Below are 22,891 nucleotides of genomic sequence, written 5' to 3'. Positions count from 1 at the left end.
GTGAATGAATATTTTGGTTTGGAAGCGCCTGTAACATACCCTTCCTAAAACGATCAATTTGCAGTGGCATCAACAACTACGAAATGCCAAATAATGTCACAATGCAGTTCTAACACATTCCATTTCACCGTGACGGTTTTGTTTGTTTTTGAATTTTGCGCAAAGCTACACGAGGGCTATCTGCGCTAGCCTTCCCTAATTTAGCAGTGTAAGACTAGAGGGAAGGCAGCTAGTCATCACCACTCACCGCCAACTCTTGGGCTACTCTTTTACCAACGAAAAATGGGATTGACGGTCACACTATAACGCCCCCACGGCTGAAAGGGCGAGCATGTTTGGTGGGATGGGGATGCGAACCCGCGACCCGCAGATTGCGAGTCGAGCGTCCTAACCACCTGGCCATGCCGGGCCTCACCGTGACGGTATATCAGCTGTGATCGTCACGTGATTCGCTGATCTGCACATTCAAAATCGTTTTAATATTAGGTACTCAACCCTCTGTATCGGCCAAGTACTTCTACTCATTCAAAACAATCTTTTTTATTCCACATTTTCGTTGCTGAAACAAAAAACGTGAGAAAAACGAATTTCATCACTAATACATCCTTTCATTTACAAACCTTAACCAGCAGTGTAAAGTGTTCTCATAATAGTTATACATTTAAAGTGTAAACTTATAAACTAAGATGGAGACGGAAAGACAGTCAGCTGGACAATATGAGGTGGAGACTGTCAGGTATACACAATAAGACTGAAACGAAAAGACTGATAGCTAGATAGTCTAGATGGAGACGAAAAAACAGTCACCTGGACAGTAAGATTGAACCTGAAAACCTACCAGCTGGACAGTCTAAGATTGAACCTGAAAACCTACCAGCTGGACAGTCAAAGATTGAACCTGAAAACCTACCAGCTGGACAGTCAAAGATTGAACCTGAAAACCTACCAGCTGGACAGTCTAAGATTGAACCTGAAAACCTACCAGCTGGACAGTCAAGATTGAACCTGAAAACCTACCAGCTGGACAGTCTAAGATTGAACCTGAAAACCTACCAGCTGGACAGTCTAAGATTGAACCTGAAAACCTACCAGCTGGACAGTCAAAGATTGAACCTGAAAACCTACCAGCTGGACAGTCTAAGATTGAACCTGAAAACCTACCAGCTGGACAGTCTAAGATTGAACCTGAAAACCTACCAGCTAGACAGTCTAAGATTGTGATGAAAGAGCTACCACCTATGACTGAAGATTGCGGATTTCAGTACACTGCTCTACGTAAAGTTAAATAAAAAGTTCTAAAAATGACCTCAACGAAATAAAAATGCCACTTAGATTGACAGATTTTTAAATTACTTAACAAATAAATGAGATATCATGTTAACACAATACAATTCTGAATAAAGAAAAAAATAAAAACCTGAAATGAACACCATAAAAATCATTTCAAATATCGTTTTATACATCATGCAACTGAACTGAGGTATTTCTTTTTTTTTAAATAAATAAAAATTCAGTACTGGCTGTTTAAGCACGTAAAGTTCGCATTCAAATTGTTTCAACGCATTGCTGAACAAGCCAATGATAACATAGTTTCTAATCACGTGACGTCTAAACACCACGTTGGCTTTAGATCGCTATACAACAGGGTTATAACTCACTGACTCAACGCATTGTAGAAATAGCCAATAAGACTTTCAATGAGCGTACTGACGGGCTAGAGTTTATTGATTGTTTAGTTAATAAAGACATTACCTTCACATTTGTGTTATTAAAAAAAACTATTCTGTAAACTACCATCGTATTTATTACTTTGGAAATATATATATATTGATTATAACACAAGGAATGCTAATAAATATAACCTAGTATGTTAAAAATAAATTTGCCACTTTAAACACAAACAAACATTAGTTCAATTCAAAGTTATTATGAGAAATCATCAGTTAAACACAAGTATATTTGTTTACTGGATTTCGCACAAAGTACTTGAGAGTCATAGGCGCTAGCTATTCCTAATTTTGAAGTGATAAACTAGAAGGAATGCAAATAGCCCTCACCTACAACTCTTTGGCCACTCTGTACCAACGAACAATAGGGTTGGTAAGCCACATTATGCTCGCACGGCTGTAAGAGCAAGCGGGGTTTTGAACCCACGACCCGCAGATTGCAAGTCAAGCGCCCTAACCACCAGACCTGCTTCAGTTATGTTATAGAGTAGCTTGTGAAGAGCTATTCTTGTCATGTAATTAACCATGGTCTCATAACCTTATACTTCCAACAATAGTTTCGTATCAGGATGCCACTTTTTTTTTTGGTAATTCATTCATTAATTAATTGTTATATTTATATTTATTTTAATCATTTTAAAGTATACTAATGTATAAGCTCAATCATATGCCTTTTTTTACATATTTCTCCTTTTTTGATAAATGATATTGATCCAACGTGTTGTGGTTGAAAATTATATTATTGGCTTATATAAAAAATTCGAATAAATTTGATCCACGTGCACGCATGCGCACCTGCCTAAATAATGTTTTGATATATATATATATACATACCAGGCCTCTTTGACTGGCCTTGACGACAAAAGTAGGAATGCATTCATTTGTTCAAACCACATGCAGACAGCCAATGATTTTTAAGAGAACGTGTATTTTTCTGAAGGATTCGTGCCTGGCTCATACAGCTGTTCAATGTTTATGCTTATCGTGTCTTTTTTTCCAATAATGCAAAAACATTTAACTTAGAAGTCTGTTTGTATGGGAAAGATGTACATGACAAACATGCTAATAGTAATATTTAAACCTTACACTGGTTAGGTTATAAACAAAAGACAAACTAGTCTACTTAAAGATGTATGTTTTTACATATTGATGGTCATAGTATAGGCTTTGTTATCCAACATGACCTCATACAATATTTTAACAGGTATAAAACTGCAAAGTATAACAAAACATTAAAACAGGTTAGTGCTAACTAATCTTTTTTTTCTCTCTTTTGCAATGGCTGTTTTTTTTTTGTATAATACTGTACAAAACATGAGTTATTGATGTAATGTTCTCTTTTAAATGTAGTGAATGTTACAAGAGAATTAGACCATTTAAAGATGAAAAAGAATTACTAAGCATTTTGTTTATAGGAAAGGTGCTACAAGTTTTATTTCAAAGATTCTGACGTATTTCATTTGTCTGCTCAGTATTTGTTTGGATCAGTTAGTGAAATTATTCATTCACCTGGACCTGATGTACAAACTGTACACAAGACTGTCTACCAAATCAAATGGGACTAGAGAAAATGCAAACTTGACTTCAGAATGTAACCACATGACTCAAATAGGCTTAATATACAAATGTTTTCAATTATTTATAATCAATCATAAAGTATAAGTACATCACCATGAACAGCAAATTATGTTGTTGTTTTTTTAATATTTTGCATGATTAAAACATGGCTTTTAAGAATGTTAGTAGTTAAACTCTGACACTGGCATGTGACCTCTCACTGTTCTCAAAGAATCACACACAATGAAAGACAGAAGTAAAACAAACATTTGGTATTTTAACCATCCATTGAAAAAAAATCATAATGGCTTATTTGATATTATTAGGTTTTTCTAATAATTTAGAAAAAACATTAAGATTAGGGTTTTAATGCAGCATGAAACAAAAATTAGTTGTCCTAATTCCCCATTATATAAACAACCAATGTCACGGCAATATGGCAACAGTTTTTGTTTCTGTTCTGGTTTTCTTAGCACAAAAAAAAAGAGTTAAATGCCCATTCTCAATACATCTACTTAATGAATTTAACATCAAATATAGTATGAGATTATAATTTATTACTTATATTTCAGAGCAAATACCTTTTGCTTTTCATTGTATAATTCTTTGGAATATCTTATGAGTATACTAAGCCTTATAAATGTCTTCAGTTCTGCAAATTAGAACTTTTCTCATTATGCATTACAAAACAACAGCATACCTAGGAGAGTGCGGCAACATGTTTAACCTAAGGAAATTATGTATCCAACACTTTAAAATATTCGTGTTTAGAAGCACTAATATAATAAATGAAAATATTATAAATAAAATATATAATCCAGCAACTGAGTGGTATAAATAGAAATGTGGAAATGTTGAATGTTGTTATAGAAATATAGAAATGTTGACTACTATTATAAAAAAACGTAGCTTTCTAAATAATGGAAACAGTTTCAGTGATAGACAAAAAAGAGCAAAGAATACACATAGAAATATTTTAAAATAAACCAAGTATATGTTCTATAACTTTTCTTAAGAGTTCATGTGTACAACTCCAGTATGAAACCCACACTTTGTATACAGCTTACTTTGACAAAGTCTTATCACAGCTGTCAATGGAGCAAAAAACACAAAAGAAATCAGAGAGAGAAACTTGAGATTTGTTTTCACTGACACAGCATAGCTTAAGAAAAACAAGTTTGAGAGATAGTAATAACTCTGGGAAGAAAGTGGGTTTAAGTCTAAAGTTAAGACATTTTTGTAACCAATATCAATCTGAATAAGTGTTCCTGTTCCTTCTTTTGAAATTAATATGACAATACAACACCACTGAAATATAGTAACAGCACTCTTTTTGAAAAACATCATGAAATGAGTCATTCTGTTAATCATAAAATCATCTTTAAGCTTTACAAGTTTAACCCATGACTCGTCAAATATCAGATCGGTTTTGAACCTGTTTACTAACAGTTTTAACCTCTGTTTCTGTGCTAAAACTATAGACTTCCTATGAATGAACCACATTATACCATTACTATTTAAAAGCTAAAAATATCTCCTATTTCTTTACTTGGTCTTTATGATAAATAAGTGGCCCTTTTGTATACAAATACAGCCAAACCCATGCTAAAATTTGAATGTTTTAAAATTTGAATATTATTGTGGAAATACTTCATTACACTTGTCTCCAAAAACTCAAATAATTAAGTAAATTAAGTGTTCATCACATACACACTATCTGTTATACTTAATTTGAAATGAAACTTAAGCAAAACGATGTAGTCATTAGTTAAGCATGAAAATATTCTAAAATCGAATTATTTAAGATGTTAATAATGTTCAAAACAGTATCATTCAAATGGTGATATTTCTGAACTTAAGATTGTAATATACCATAGAAAGAGAAACTAAAATATTACAAAATATTTGGATTATTAACTTGAACACCTTGTTAAAAAAACTTAAAACAAATATCTTAAGAAGCACAGAGCTCAATAACTTCCAAATAATTATCAAAAGTATGTGAAAAACTGTTATTCAGATAATTTCAACATATGTTTGATAATTTTCTTGTAATGAAAACAATTCTACATAACTTCTTTACCTTTTCAATTCAATAAGGACTAATTTATTGTGAAGCAACAGAACATTGTATTTTTAACCACACCATGTAAGGGTGTTTGGACTTCAATAAGAATGAGATTCAATACAAAAAAATTCAAGTTTAGATAAATTTGTTACATAATAATTTAAATAATTTCTGTTTATACATGTATCCAGTGTATGTATATAAATTTGAAAAAGATCTTTTGTGCGGTAGTAATTGTGAACATTTGTTTTGATAGAAGCATTCTGTATATCAGAACTGGTATATTAGATGATTATCTGAATTAAGCCAGACTGTGGAGAGTTTCTGAAATTGTAGTAAAGAGAGAGAGAGAAGAAAAAAAACAACGATGATTTTGTAAAGTATTGTGTGACAAATTTATTTAAATTATTATGTAACTATATGAGGATTCCCATACTCATATTAATTCATATATAAGTGATATCTAATGGGCATGCCACCCACAAACTCAAGGTCACATCAAATACTGCTTTCCGTTATTGTTGTGATAATAATTTAGCTAGAATTATCACTGACTAAAGTGTTGAATGATAATAAAAAATTGCACAAGCTAAATGAATTTGTAATAATATCATGCAGATGCCTTAATTTAAGCCCAATAAAGTTTATAAATTAAATTCCAAAGCTTCTGACCAATCAAAAGTTGATCTGAATAGTTCAGTTGGTTATTGTGAAATCAAATTCACATAAAGACTGCAAAAATAAATAAATAAATATACATAATATAAGCATTAAGAAGTTCTTTACAATGGATTTTGCAAAGAACTTCTTAATGCTTATTTTATATTAAATTCATTATTGTTTTATAGTGCTGATTTTAATTGGCTATTAACAATTAATGTAATTAATGTAAATAATAGTATTGAAGCTATTCATTTCATTATATACATATATATACTATATATTCTAGGTTCTTTCCACTTGGGCTATGGTGGTGCACACACATGCATGTCTGTCTGTGTGTGATTTCTATTTGTAATATACGGAACTACTACTTTTCTATGCAGTTTTTCACTAGCTTCCCTCATTAAAAAGATGTATGCATGTGGATAAGTAATAATACCCAGGTACACACCCCCAAGGTCCACTTAGTATGTGTTCATAATTTCAGGTTTCTAGATTCTTTTCTCTTGGAGGTATGACAGTCACACATACATAGACCCACAGACATGCCCTTTTATTATTATAGATATATATACATCTCTACAGAGTGTCCCTCATTAAATGAAGATTAAAAAATATGTAGTTTTTTTACACTGTTGTTACTGCTTCAAATAAATTGGGCTGTTAAGGTTGTTGACTACTTACTATCTTTTGTAGTTTGACTCTTTATATTAAATGGTAATGAAGTATTCAGAATTATGATGATCTTTACAAAATATTTTTTACAGATATATGTAGATTATATCCTAGCTGATAGTACTGCTATTACATGCTATCAGAAAAGTAACTAAGTTATTCATAAGACATTGCTTTGGTCTAAACTAAATTCATCATTACTACTTTAAGCTTAGAGTTCTTTACTAACTTATTACACATTACTGTGAAAGTTCTGATGAGCACTTTTTATGTCACTTATTCTTAAGTCCATAGCTGTAAACAATTATTTACAAAACTAACAGGTATGTGTAAATACTGTAGCCAGCTATTCACAATGCTACTGCTTTCAATATCTAAAGGAAAAGGAGAAAAACCCTTATAGAAACTACAGAAGACAGGTACAACAGTGGTACAGAAAACAAACTATACACTAACATATGATACATGTAAATGTTTCTGGCAGAAAGGATGTTACTTATAATGATGCTGTTAGATCAACTTTCTATGATTGATCCGGAACTACTTCAATATATTCTTCCTAGGAGATTTCATCTTAAATAGTTGAAATCTTTTCAAGACAGCTAACAATGATATTAAGTATGGTACATTTAAGACAGCCTTTTGATAGTATGTATAGAACATACAAGTTGTTTTTACATCAGATTATCAACAGGATTACATGGACCAAACTGTAAACTAACAGAAAACACAAGCAAGGGAAGACCAAGAAAACAATGGATCGATGGTATCAAGGAAACAGCTAAAAACTAACAACTGTTGAAAGGTCATGCCTTGCCTTCGAAAGATATTTGTATCTACCACAGCACTAAAAGGCATAAGTGAAAGAAAAGAAAGTGTAAACTTACCTACGGAATAATTTAGTACTTACTACATTATAAATAGTTCTAATAGTATACACGCTACATAGTTTAATGAAGATTTTCATATCGAGAGAGTAAATGGCTATTTACTTACATGTATATATAACAAAATTATTGAAAAAAGAAAAAAAAGTTTCGCAATGGAACTTAAAACCTTCACTCTAATAAAACATTTACACTGACAGTACAACATTTTAACATGAAATCTAGGTGTACATACATGTATGCATACAGTGAGCTAAATTTAGCTAAAAGACATTAATATTGATTATACAAACACAGTTTGTTACTAAATGGTTAATATTCGCTTCATGATGCAGAATTTCTCCTATACGAGTGAAAATCAAGTATTCTTTTGGTATTTTGTAGGTTCTACAAAGTGTCTGCCAAGAATTTTATTCTATAAACTGTTAAAACATAAAATAGTAAAGTCATCATGGATATTGAATTAAAAAAATATTAAAATAAATAAATATATATGGATAATTCTTAGTTCATAGATTTGTTTCTACTCTAATTCTTTGTTGTTAACCATTATCAAGATATCAGATCAAAGGAGTTTTTGATAACATACCAGTGACTTTAAGAATATTGCTTTTTAGCTCATATTTTTGTTGTGTAAACATTGCAATCTTTATTATATTGGCTCTGGCACTCAGGCCTAGACTGTTATCTATCAGGAATTTATCAAGTAACTGCAAAATGCACATTCCCAAAATATTTATTAAAGAATAAAATGAAAACAAATAATACTTCAAAGTATAAAACAATAACCTACTGGCTAGTTTCTGATTGCATTATAACTTGGACTGACTGCTGGGATGGAGTGAAGGTTTCCAAAAATGGCCATAAAGGATAAGGACCAAAGCAAGAATAATGTAATTCTATACATCTAAATCAGACCACAGCCTCTAGTGCAGTATCCCACAATACTTATATTAGCTATGTTAATGATCAATATAAGCAAACATTTTCAAGGAAAATAAACCCCCAACTCATATGAACCACCTTTCAGAATGAGTATGGCCTCACTCCAGGAGAGCATGGCACAAATAAAGGGCCAAGTAAATGTATAAACACAGAATAATTATGTATCATCTTTATATAAAGTAGAAGTTTACAACCTTCATACGTCCAGCTCAAATGTATGACACTAACTACATGCAGAACATTGCACAAAATTTTAGACAAATTATCCAAATATATGCCTAAATAAAAATATATAGTCTATAACAGGGTAAAATATGATGGTATTTCCAGTCATCACGTGGCCAGTCACTGACTGCTCTAAAGATTTGTAATAAATCGTATTTGGTATTCTATGCTTTAATTATTAACAATAACATATGCACACACAACAAATTTATTCTATTAAGTACTTCTGAAGAATGAATAAATGAATAAAAATTGATTTACAAAAATATTTGTTGTATTACACTGTTTGGAGTAAAACATGATAGAATACAGTGGTAAAAAAAAAAGGATACAAATTCTCAGTCAGCATTAAAATGTAGATCAAAAACATGCTTTACTATAACTCTGAGGTAGTTCTCTTGGTTACACAAAACTCAAGACCAGTTTGTTCTCATTACCACATTAATTCATATTTTTTGTCATCTTGTATAAACTTTGTTCATTTTTATAATTATTTATATTTTTGGGCATGTCCCTTGCCCTTTATTAAGAGAACATCTAGGACAATTGCAAACTGATCACAACCATGTATTCATCCACCCTCATGTGGTTACACTTTTTCTTACCACTTTACTGAGCCCTTTTTTTGTACTTTTAAATAATTTCAAACTCAAATTAATGTGATGAGAGAACAAATATTCCTGTATTTATTTTATTCATTTTGAAGTTACTTAAACTGTAAGCACAATCAAATCATAACAAAGATTATAAAGGAAATGCTCTCTCTTAAATGTGCTGTAAATTAACAAATATACATCAAAACAAAAATAGTTCTAATATTATAATAATTGAGAAAACAAACCACTGATCATTTTTCACTTTAAAAAGTGTTCTTAAAACGAAAACAAAGTGGTTAATAGCATTTCAAATACAGCAAAAGTGATAGTGTGTTTAAAATTTCCAAAAATTGCATATTCTCATTATTGATAGTGCAAAAATGTGTTCAAAGTATAAAAATAAAGTATAAATAAAATACTGATGTTAAACAAAAAAGACATGCAAAATACTACATGTACTGAACAGTCATTTATTAAAAACCAATGATACAAAACAAAAAACTTCACCTGCTTTGTAAAATAACCCACTTTTAGATCAGGTGGTAAACTTGGTGTGGATTAATTACATGTGTGTATAGTCTTACAGCACACTAGATGAGCAGGTACTCAAACTGTTGCTGAAGGTTAAGCTACCTTTCTTAAAACAAGTTCAATTTGAAACCACACATATACAACTAAACACTCACCAACGGAATATACAGATGCATATTCTTTAAGAAGTAGTGAATGAGATAGGAAGTCAAGGGACAAAAAAAAAAAAAAAGAGGGAGTATTTGGAAAGGCTGGATATGTAAAGGGAGGGTGGAATAAGTGTATGATTCTACTGACAGAAAAGAGCTAGTGAACACCAAGTACGATCAACATGGATGTTATTTACAACAAGAATTTTCATACTTAAGGATACGTATACCTGTTACACCACGCAAGTACTGCCCTCGTCAAAGTGCCATTAACTGACACTCATAGTCACATGTACAAGGCAGTTTTCTTTAATTTAAATTGTTGGTTGAGTATAAAATGTATACTTAGGTTTATTTTTTAATAAAAAAGCCATGCAAGTGGCAAAATATAGCATGATTACCTTCTTATCATGTAATTAAGATTAAGTCAACTTCCATTTTACACGAACTTTGAACCCCATCAAGTTCATATGATGATCTTATACACTTTACTGGTGTTATAATTTGCATACAGAAAACTTTCAAACGTAAGAAAAATGGCCTGTTTCTTCACAAAAATCTTAAGCATATATTTTTGTTTTGAAAAAATCTATTTAACAGATGTAAAAAAACAAATTCACTATCATGTAAAAAATTCCAATATTTTTATATGGCTTACAAACTTGCAAGAGTCTTACAAAACAAGTGCATAAATAAAAAGCTTAATCTTGTGTTAACAAACAATTATTAATATCCTATACGTATAGTCCTGGCTGATAAGACAAAAACCTTGTACATGTAAAACACCTAGGTGACAGTCAAGTAATCATTATCATTAAATTACATACTATTAAAATATGACAGGTGATTGTAACCATCATCTATAAATAGGCTTACAGTTTGCAACTTCATAACGGCAAGAAACAAGAAAAACATTCCACATAAACACACACTAAGAAGCCACAGCACAACATACATAACAGCAGGAAATTTGAATGCATGAGTGCACAATGATAAGTTAATTTAATCATTGTTGGCATTACAGGTAAGCTTTCAAAATGGGTCATGTCAATTTATGAGCTTTTCTGGAGTCACTGTGTGTTACATGTATTTAGATTCACTACACTTACATCAGATAAGATATATCCTAGAATTTTTTTAAATTACCACACAATTTAAAGGTTTTTTCCCAAGAATTTAGACAGTGTACATAAACTGTAACCACATGGTTTCTCTCTGAAATAATCAACTTATTTAAAGATATATTTAAAAAATATTCCTTCCTTATAAAATCCTAATCTCCATCTGCTAACTTTTCAGAAATTTAGTTAATATATTTATTATTTACAAAAAAATGAGAAAAGAAACATCACTTAGAAAAGTACTTTCATATTTCAAAAACCCTGTGTCTGTATCACTTGAAAAGTTTGTTCTCTCTACAGGTTAGCATTTACCAGGATGCTTAAGGAACCAAATAAAAGAATTTTCAATTTTGACAAATAGCTAAGTTAAAGTTTGTGCCTTAACCACAACATCACAACCAATTAAAGCCATAAACGTTTTCTAAGCTAAGTTAAAGTTTGTGCCTTAACCACAACATCACAACCAATTAAACCCATAAACGTTTTCTAAGCTAAGTTAAAGTTTGTGCCTTAACCACAACATCACAACCAATTAAAGCCATAAACGTTTTCTAAGCTAAGTTAAAGTTTGTGCCTTAACCACAACATCACAACCAATTAAAGCCATAAAAGTTTTCTAAGTGTTTCTCCAATAATGTTAATAAAAAAAATTATTTATTATTAAACCTAAATGGCTTCAAAAAATCTTAACAATTGAGCCTAAATAATGGCTGAAGACGGCTTGAATGGGTAATGAAGAAAAAACTTTAATATAAGTTTAACATAACCGCAAATGTACAACGTTTCGACAAGGTTTTCATATACGAAACTCAATACTTGCATATAAAAGGCATACAATTTCATCCCTACAAAAGTACTTTGTGACAATATATTTTCTTGCACACTTTAACAGTTTGATATTCATTGCACTTACTGACCTGACAATAACAAAAAATTAAGCCTAATTTGACTTTTGCATGAAGAATACTAAAAAATCATTAGAGCTACTTGTGTTGTTTTTACATACTTCAAGACAGTAATTCTCAACCACATTGCTTTAGACAACTATGAATTAACCAAACTGTTGTATATGAATAAAAGTTCTGCCTGGGATGGTGATTGTGACAGTCTCAAATGCCTATAATCTTGTTAACTTCAAGTAGCGGCAGCTCCAATAAAATACAGTCACAATGCTGGTAAATGGTAACAGCTTATATTAGCACAATGAGTCCAATAAGCCCTGGTATTGGTAGAAATGCCTTGTCAACATTGGATATGGCAGATATATCGTAGCTGATAAGCTATTACACTTTTTTCTTTATTTTCACTAAGTTCTTAAAATAAACTATGAATGATGTCATTCCTTTATGTTTTTTTTTTTTCTGTAACTTAAGACTTTATTTCAAATTAACAACCATTTAATGATATATATATATATATATTTATATTACATGCACATACATATTTCTTAAAACCACTGTCATCAGCACAAGCTGGTTAGAAAAATGTTTCAAAGTTAAAAACTTAAAATAACTAACATTTAATTAAAAGTAGTTAATATTTTCATTAATATAGAGATACGAGCAGTTCATTATTCAAATTCAATTTTGAGAATCAATAAACAAGAAAATAAAATTCCTAGTTTTACAGTACTTACAGTTCTTCCCGTTGGCGTTGAGATAACACCATTTTCATAGTTTGGCCTTCACAGAGAAGCTATCCACACAATAAGAATAAATAGAATATCAGTTGTCAACTGCACAATAAATAATAACAACTGTTTTTTTATGCTTGGTTTAACCAAACCCAAACTATATAATAGGATGACAGGTTGTTGTTAAGGGTTCATGGTCACCACCTGTAAAAAAATTAACAAGTAGTAAGTGCTGATAAAACAAAATAATTTCTATCTTTTTAACATAAATGAGCCTATCAGTATGAGATATATATTCATTACAATAAACTGTAACTTTTATTTCAAAAGCACTTTAAAAAGTTAATAGGAATGTTAAAAGTGCTCAAAACAAATATATATCTGATAAAAATACATAATTCAGATGCATGTAAAACTACATATGTTAATAATGAATTTATAGATTATAACATAATTCAATCTTAATTTCAAACCCAATGATTATAATTTATTTCATCACTCAAATTGCCTAACTTTTTAAGCCACAAAAGAAATCTTCTGTAACAATAAACAAATAAAAAAGACAATAAACAAATAAAAAAAAAAGAAATGGGCAGAATGAGATATAAAATTGAATTTAAACTACCTTCCCATATGGCCCAATATTTTCGGGATAACACTAAAATTTTAAACAAGAACACTTATCGGTATTCAGGTTAATACCATGTAGGTTATGAAAGCACTTGCATCTGCAAAATCATTTATGGTTTATGGCTAGTGCCAAAAACTGACCAATAAATTACGGATTTGATAGAAAGTAACATATTGTAGTAACACCTTCTTCGATAAAATCGTATTTAAAACACTTATTTACTGCCGTAAGACACTTGCTGTATGCATTTAGTATTGCCCAATAAGTTAAGAGGTAATGCACAGATATAACAGCAACAACAAAAGTTGTTTTTTCTCTTACAATACCTCACCTCATTCAAGCAAGTATAATGTTAAACTATGTACTGTATACATGCAAGTTAGATGTCATTTGACACTTGTGACAAAATGTTCATGTATATGAATGTACTTGACAAGTGATACAAAGTCATGTGTTATGGGTTAAAAAATTTAACTTTACAAGCAATTTCCCTTGCGTAACTATTTTTTTTTAGGGCTTATTTATCATTTTAGGGCAAATGTTTCATTACCCAGCAAAACATAATATGGGACACACATGATACGGGAAAAAAGATAATGAGCAATATGTTACAACTTAGTAAATTACAAGGCAGATTCAGAGTCATACCAGCTACAATAAAGCAGCTTTTAGTTGTTATGTTGCTATCAAAATGTGTTAATGAACATCAGGATCAAATCTTTCTTCTTTCAAAATGGTGGCTTTGAAAGTTTGAGAGAGAGAGAGAGTTGTTTGGGGAACTTTGTTATAAAAACCAAATTTCTTTTAACTGAAAGAACCATTACAGAAGTAGAGATAATATTGTAAACATAATGAGTTGTTGTTTTTTACTTTGCTTTTCAGGAGTTGTTAAAATGGAACAAAACATTTTCAATATACAAAATTAATTTCCTTTCCACTTTCTTGCCAAATCATAAATATTGCCATCTTGAAATCTACCAACATAATACTTTTTTCTTTTGTTCAAAGGAAATGGTAAAGCTACAAAATGCTCAGATGGTAACTCGTCATTCAAAGTTGGAGCATATGGGGTGCTTTGGTAGCTCTCATAACACTGAAACCACCCAAACATAATTAGAAACAACATTAAACAATTACTTCAAAGCACTGAATTTATAAGATATAGTACACCTAAATTAACTATGTATAGAGCATAACACAACTTATTCAGTATGTTTAATGTAAAATATAAATAAAAATTATTTCATACAGTATAAAAAAATTAAATCAAAACAAACTTATCTTCACCTTTATTCCCTCAAACAGAAAGTTTATTTGTTAAAAAAACTGATTTTTCAACAAAATATTTACAGGTACACCACCAATTTTTCGGCACCCTTGGTTCCAGAACCTTGCCAGATTATCCATTTTGCTGGACCAACAGAGGTCACGTAATAATAACTCAACAATACACCTCTGACCCACTAATTATACCCCTCCCGCATCTCTAAAGCACCATGGACTGCTAGAAACTTAAATAAAACAAATATTAAATGTGAATTAAATGATTAATGAAATATACATTAGTACAGGTATAAATGATACAGGGTTATTAGTACAGTATAAATGAAAAAGTTTTATTAATTACTGAACTTAAAAAGAATGTTGCAGTAGCACCACTTCCAAAGTCGCAAACTTTTGAATTTTACTGAAATTGTAGAGCTAATCACAAAAGTCTGAAAGTTGAGGGCTGTCAGGATTACTGTCTGTTTCATCATGGATTTGTGATGTTGCAGGGGTAACACCCAGGGTACTTGAAGTTGAAGCCACAGAATTATTCGATGTAGGCCTACTGCTTTGACACACATTCTTCTTGGCTATGTTTTTAAACATTTCACCCAAGTGAAGTTGTTTTATGTGCAGGAATTTCATGTGTGCTCTCATAATTTTGTCCAGATCAAAGGAGGTGCCGGAAAATTGGTGGTGTACTGCACTTCAAAAATGATACGCTACCTTTTTTGTTTTGGGTTAAATCTTTGCTAATGATAGTCATTTCCCAGAAATATCAATCATCATCATGATGTAACAATACAAGCCCACATAGGTAAGGGAAATAAAACGACTTATTTACAAGTCTCTATTCCCCACTATTCAAAACTTAATCTCACCGGGACTTTAATTTACATGTAAATTAAAAGCTACAAAAAAAACAACATTTTATTCAAAAATTATTATCAAATTACAACAAAAAGTCAGTTCAAATACATAATAACCAGAGTGCTCAAATTGTAAAGTTATGCTAATAAGGAATATCTAACTTCTAAAATCATTCGAGTTATCAGATTTCTTGAAATGTAATTTATATACTTATATTTTTATCTCTTATGTAAAACTGAGACACCAAGACAAGTTCCTTGTTTGAATTTGACTACTTGAAAGACAGAAAAAGCCTGATTTTTACTGATGTTTTGTATATTTGTTTGATGGGTATGAGAAGTTATCCTCAATACGTTAAACAGTCTTCTGTATTAAACATGCCCATTTTTGTAGTCTATATTGTGTGTATCATAAAGGATCAGACTTTGTGAGGTTATCATTTGAAATTCATATCCATGCTAGCTTAGTATTAACAACGAAGACAATGATTAGGGAAGACAGTTATCAATACAAATGAATACAAAATAGCTAAAGTAGTAAAACATGTGCCATTCATTTTCGATAAGCTAGGAGCCACATCTTACCTTCATACAATGCTCCTTATTTCTGTTATCTTTCTCTATGATGTTAGATAGTGGAAAATCACCTTAAAAACTAAAATAAAATCTTCAAGTCATCATAACTAAGTACAAACTTTCTTGCCCTACAACTGAGTATGTGAATGAGGGTTCCCTAGTAAATGTAATATATCCTGACTTTTTAAAAAGAATATTTAGATAAGGTTGAGGTACCTCAAAAAAAAAGTAAAGAAGTAAAATCAAATCTTACTACATTTCTGAAACTATACTAAAAAAAAGGATCAAGACATGGCTTTCCACCCAAAAAAAGTAACTATTAATCCACAAAGATTCTGTACCATGACTCTCAAATCAGTCAGTATAATTAAATGCCTCAAATTCATTATGTTACTCTTAGAAAGTGAAGTCCAACATTTACAAATTTCTGTCTAATTTCTAAACCCAAGACAAATATTGTACTAGTAGCAACTAAAATTGTTTTCTTCCTTTCAACAGAAGTATCCAACAGTACTGTTAACCCATAGACTTAAAGATACAGTTCTTTCTATTTAGCTTTATAAAATCACCCATATATTACCAAGGTTTTCTTATGCACTATCATATCAAAAACAATTAACAAAAATCCTGAATATCTTGGACCTTTTTCAGTTTGTGTGTATCTGAACTGTACAAACATGAACCACTGTTTCAAAGCATAAAATAAATTAGAATTTACTTGAAATGTAAATGTGCTATTATTACACTGCTACTGTACTTCAACAAATGTAACATACTCTGAACTTAAAAAAGTGACACTTCAAGGAACAGATCAAATTATTCTGGTTAATGCCAGTATACCCTGTATTTGCTCAGTGTATGTATTATAGTATTTTATGATGTTTGAACACAGCTTTTTTTGTTGTTGTTAGTTCAATCATACTTCATATCTGAAGTTATCTTAACCCAATATGCATGTATAGGGGTCAAAATATACATGCCATAATCTTCTACAAAGTGCTATTTAACATGGTATTTATTTGATGTCAGGGGTTAACAATTATTCATTTTACCCTTCATTGCTGATCTAGCAACAGTTTGCGGTAGAGGGGAATAAATACCACGTACAATATACAGGATTACTGAAAAAACTGTAAAAATGTGCTTCGGAGATTCTAGAAGTTATGCAAATACAGTATGCAAACTGCACAATGAACAAAGGTATTTTCATTCTTCACATAAGCATCATCTTGCACTGCGACTTGTCAGAGTCTAAGTCAAACTGACATCAACAACTTGTACACGTATCTTGAGTAAAAATACATTTTTGTAACACAACTGATTTGTATGTTTGACTAAAAGCTAGCCGTTTCATGTAGATACATATAGTAAGTTCAGAATTATAATCAATATTACTTCTCCAATTTGGGGTCAGACAATTGGACCAACCCCATGCAATTTCAGTTAATATATATATATAACTGATTCTAACTTAAATTTTTGGGCATTTCCTATATGTTTTTTATATATGAAGGTCAGAGATGAGGTAACTGAAGTATTCAAGATTATTAATGGAATTGATAAGATTCATACTTATGTTTTCTTTTTTTTTACTGAGTACTAAAGGGAATAGGATAAAACATAAAAATTTCAAAAAAATCAAACACCTCTAGTAGAGGTAGTTTTATTTCTGCAATACGGTGATAAATCTGTAGAATAAACGGACATATAGAATGGTAGAAAATGCAACTTTACAAAAATTTAACTAAATGATTAATGAATATTTGGGAAATCAGGGCCAGATTTAGTGAATAATTTACTGCTTGTTAAGGGAGTCATGACATCCTCAGTGTAAAAAATTAAGGTTATGTGTACGAAGAAAAAATAGACTATCAACAACACTAAAATTAATGACATAGAACTAATCATTTTTTGTCCGACATAAACAGTGGTAAATCATATCAAAACACCATTGATCACATAACATACAAAACAACACTTGCTTCAGGTTTATATTATATAGCAATAATAATTCATAAATGGATTAAACTGTTGTAGTTTCAATAACATAAAAAACAACAATTATGGTAAATAGGAAAAATATATTAAGTGTCTCATGGAAATAACCTTTTGTCAGGCCTACAGTTATGATTGAAATAAAATTTAATTGCAGATGTTTTTGTTATGCTTTTGTCACTTTCCTCTTAATTAACTCATTACACATTTCAAACCACAAATTTTTAAGAACAGAATTTTACATTGTCCCCCTTATGGCACTACCTTACTATCCTTTTCTTAAGTATAAGAGATCAGACCTGCGAAATTTAAAATTTTATCTGAAATGCTATTTATATGTGGCATGAGAAGTTTAACCTTCTAGAAGAAAATACTATAACTAATAACCCAATGAAACTTATCAGGACTACTGATGTTTCTTTATTTGCCTAAATCACATTAATCAAGGGCACCCTAGATTAATGGTATGTACTTTGACCTTCAGAAAACCTTGGTTAAAGACTCAAAACAGATTAGTTAGTAAGGTGAATGCACATGAAATTGTAGGAAACATTATGGAGCACATAGAAAATTGGCTTTATGGTACAAAAAAAAGTGCTGATAATGTAAAAGAGCATTTCTGGAAGAATGTGACAAACAAGATCCCATAAGAGTCTGCTTTAGGACCTATGTTGTTCATTATTCTGGTTACTGATTTGAACAGCTTTTTGAATAATAATGTTTACAAACCTTACAGGACTAAAATACTAAAAATATCTGATTCTGTTGAGAATACTTGTTATTCAAAAGGACTTTGAATCATGAATAGAAACATGTCTAAGCCTTGGAATCTAATTATCAAACTACTTTATACCTTCCTTTCTATAAACTTTGTTTTGAGATACAAAAAATCAACTTATCACATAAAAAAACTACCTTTTTAATAAAAAAAGTAAAACTCATTTATATGCATAACCATATGCATCCTTCAAAGAATCCAAATCACTGAATAAATTACTTCAGTATCTGAAACATCAGATATAACAAATATAACTTTATATTAATGAATCAGTTCTCCCTTGACTCAAATTTATATATTTTTACCATAAGTTAGGTAAAAGAAGGTATCTGACACAATACGTATTTTTAAATATTACATATCAAGAATAAGAAAGACCAGCATAATAACATCTCTCACTTAAATTGGAGCACTTTCTTAATTATTAATAGTAATATCACACACAACATTTCAACTGTCAAAAATTTAACATTGTAACAATCACAATGTTATTTGCAAAGATAATATCACTGTTGGTTTAAACAGGGGCAGTAATAAGAGGGGAGTGGAAGGGTTGAACATCCCTCAAAATCTGCTTTGGCCTCCTCTGTTGGACATACATCCAACAGATCATGCTTATTGTTACAACTGATTCATTTCCTAAATACCACAATACAGTACATACTACCACAAGACGTACAATGCAATGGCCTCAATATTTTTTTTTTCGTCTATCCCACATCAACTGCCATATATTTAGCAATACTCACCAATATGATGTCTGAAACTTACAAAACACTATAATTCAGAATTTGCACGTAAATTTTAGTGTAGGTCATACTTCATAAATGTGTTATCATTTGACATAGATTAAACTTAAACACAACTTAGTTGTAAGCTGCCATTTGTAATTTTAAATTCAGATTTTATGTTTGAAAGATAGAAATAATTATTAATACCTAGTAAGTAGTTTTACTGTTTCTTTTTTAGAAATAATTATTAATATCTGGCAAGTAGTTTTACTTTTTTCTTTTTTTTTTTTTGATTGTGAATTACTAACGCTTTAGTGTTACCATATCTAAACTACAGTATGGGGCAGTATTGTTTACTTCGTCTTAGTTTATGGACAAGACTAAACAAACCTCCCTTGTCTTAATCAAAGTAAGATTAAGTGTTAGACTAGTTAGAAAAGAGATAGTATAATGATATAATATTAATTAGTATACACTCATCAATAATATATTAATAGTAATACAGCGCCATAGAAATTAGATTTTGTTTTTCAGAAAACGCAACGAAGACAAGACGAAGTACTGGTCTGACACTGTGACAAACCAACATATTACACTAGATTAAGTTCAATATTTACTAAACTTAAAAGCTTCCAAAATTTTTCATATTTTAAACAGCTCTAAGAAAATGTAAATATTAATCACGTAAACGAACTTATATAATTTAATTATAAACTTACTATATCCAGTTAAAAACATCCACTGCAGTACTGGATATTCTCGTCGATCGTTTTGTTCTACGAGAAATTACGTTATTAAAGATTGCGCTAGCACCGCGCTTGAAAAGATTTAACCAAAGACATATATTATACAAAGTAATGCTAGGCTAATATATTACAAATAATGATTTAAAAAATTTATAAATAGAAGTCAATAAGTGTAATATTGCTACTGGTATGTAAATTTAATATTTTATTGTATAATACAAATTTATATGTAAGCCCATGTTAAATCCTTTAAATAAAAATTTAATTAAACCTAATTTAACCTTGAATTTTTGTGTTCTTATAAATTTCATAAAATTTGAAATGAACAGAATAGAGCTTATTAGCCCATCAAGGTCCAGCTCCTAACTATAACCAACCCTTACTATTCATGTATTCATCCAATCTTTTCTTGAACTCAGTTAAATTTTCAGTCTCTACCACCCTTGAAGGTAGTTCATTCCAAAAGCCAACCACCCTGTTTGAAAAGTAATACTATCTAAACTGCAGACGACTCCTACGCTGCCAAAATTGGAATTTATGCCCCTTGTCCTATTGTTTTCACTGCTAAATACACAAAAAAGTTTGATGTATCTATATTATCAATACCTTTAATAATTATAAACACTTCAAACAAATCCACCCTGACCCTTCTCCTCTCCACGGAAAACAAGTTTAGAGAGTTTAGTCTCTCCTCATAGGACAATCCCGTCATCTCAGGTGTCATCCTAGTGGCTCTTCTCTGAACATTCTACAACAATTCAATGTCCTTCGTGGAAAAGGGAGCCTAAAACTGTACACAGTACTCTAAATGAGGCTTTACAAGTGATTTATACAATGAAACAATAATATCCCTTGTCTTGTATTCAATATTTCTATAGATGCTATCCAAAATCCTATTAGCCCTATTGCTAGCTACAATACACTGTTTAGATTAATTAAGTTATTTTTTTATCATAACACCAAGATCTTTTTCTTCAACCACAGTATTTAATGTATTCCCATTTAAATTATAACAATAATTTGAATTGTGAAAACCTACATGCCTCACCTTACATTTTGAATAGTTAAACATAATCTGCCACGTATTGGCCCATTGCATTAAATGATCAAAATCTCCCTGTAAGTCTGCAGCATCTTTGATATAGTTAGCCACCCCAAAAATCTTAATGTCATCTACAAACTTCAAAATTTTGTTAGTTATTCCAGAGTCAATATCCATATTAAAAATCACAAACAGCAGAGGACCCAGCACAGAGCCCTGAGGCACACCAATTGTAACTGTGGTCCAGTCAGACCTAACTCCATTTATTACTACTCTCTGGCCAATTTTCTCTCCAATTTCCCCCACAACTACATATTTAATTTTTGTAACAAGTCCTTTGTGAGGCACCTCATCAAATACTTTCTGAAAATCAAGGTAAACCAAATCCATAGTAATTCCTTCTCCAACTGTTACAGTAACATCCTCAAAGAATGTCAGAAGATTTGTTAAATAAGACTTTCCCTCAGTGAAACCATGCTGGTTCTTTGACACTATGTAAAGTTAAATTTAACGATCTCGCTCTAATAAAAAACTTGTGGATATACTTATTGATAAACATTCGTTACAAGTCCATGTGGTATATAAAGTAAGCTGGTTTAAAAACTTGTTAATCTTATCATTGTGCCAATATATGGGTATTTCAATTCATTTATAGATTTGGCGTTTATTATGTCATGAGGGATATCATTTTATTCCTTTATAACTCTTAGTGAAAATGTATTCCACCTAAATGTTGCTGTTTTATACGCATAACTGCATCCAGTTTATAGCGATGAACTTTTGTTGTTGTTGACTCTCCCACTTTAAATAACCTTTCCGTTGCTCTACCCTTGTGGTATGTATGAGGGCATATCATGTGTTTTCTACGCTTTTATTTAATTTCTGTGCTGTAATGATTATAATATGTGGTCCAGAAAGTCGTTAAGATTATCTTGCTCTTATTGCTCCGTTTTTTTGTTATATATAGTAGCTGATGTCTCTTTTGCCCCAAAAAATATTGCACTAACATATAGCATCCAGGTTAAAAGAAGTGGCACTGTAATGTGTAATATCCTTTGTTGGCCGATTGTGACGTTGGCTAAATATAACAGCCAACCAATGCTGTGAGGAAATAAAGGCTACGGGATTACATTGCCGACTGGACTTGTTGAATTCACCTGCTTTTTTTAGCTAGTTTCTAGTAGGAAATCATCATGTGGATACTTCTTTCAAGGAAAAAAGAAAAGAAACAAGAAGAGAGATTACAGCAGTTGTTGGAGGAAAAAGAAAAGAAACAAGAAGAACGAGAAAAGAAACAAGAAGAGAGATTACAGCAGTGGCAAGAAACCTGCAACAGTGGCAGCTCGAACAGTAAAATAAACAAGAGAGATTACAGTAGTTGTTGGAGAAAAAAGAAAAGAAACAAGAAGAGAGATTACAACAGCTGTTTGAGGGAAAAGAAAATAAACAAGAAGAGAGACTACAGCAGTGGTTGGAGGAG

General features: G+C 31.0%; 1 protein-coding gene across 1 annotated transcript in view; it reads right to left on the bottom strand.

Annotated features, from left to right (window-relative positions):
• Window positions 1–20,413, bottom strand: part of LOC106464025 (lissencephaly-1 homolog) — a 69,608-nt gene extending 49,195 nt beyond the window's left edge. The window contains exons 1-2 of the mRNA XM_013924132.2: window positions 20,343–20,413; window positions 12,781–12,981 (exon numbers count right to left, since the gene is read on the bottom strand). Coding sequence (XP_013779586.1) covers window positions 12,781–12,818 — 38 coding nt within the window. The 5' untranslated portion in view covers window positions 12,819–12,981; window positions 20,343–20,413. The remainder of the gene's footprint in view (window positions 1–12,780; window positions 12,982–20,342) is intronic.
• Between the last annotated feature and the right edge of the window lie 2,478 nt (window positions 20,414–22,891).

This window comes from Limulus polyphemus, unplaced genomic scaffold, assembly GCF_000517525.1.
Source record: "Limulus polyphemus unplaced genomic scaffold, Limulus_polyphemus-2.1.2 Scaffold1543, whole genome shotgun sequence".
Lineage (NCBI taxonomy): Eukaryota > Metazoa > Arthropoda > Merostomata > Xiphosura > Limulidae > Limulus > Limulus polyphemus.
This window is presented reverse-complemented; position numbering and strand designations above follow the sequence as displayed.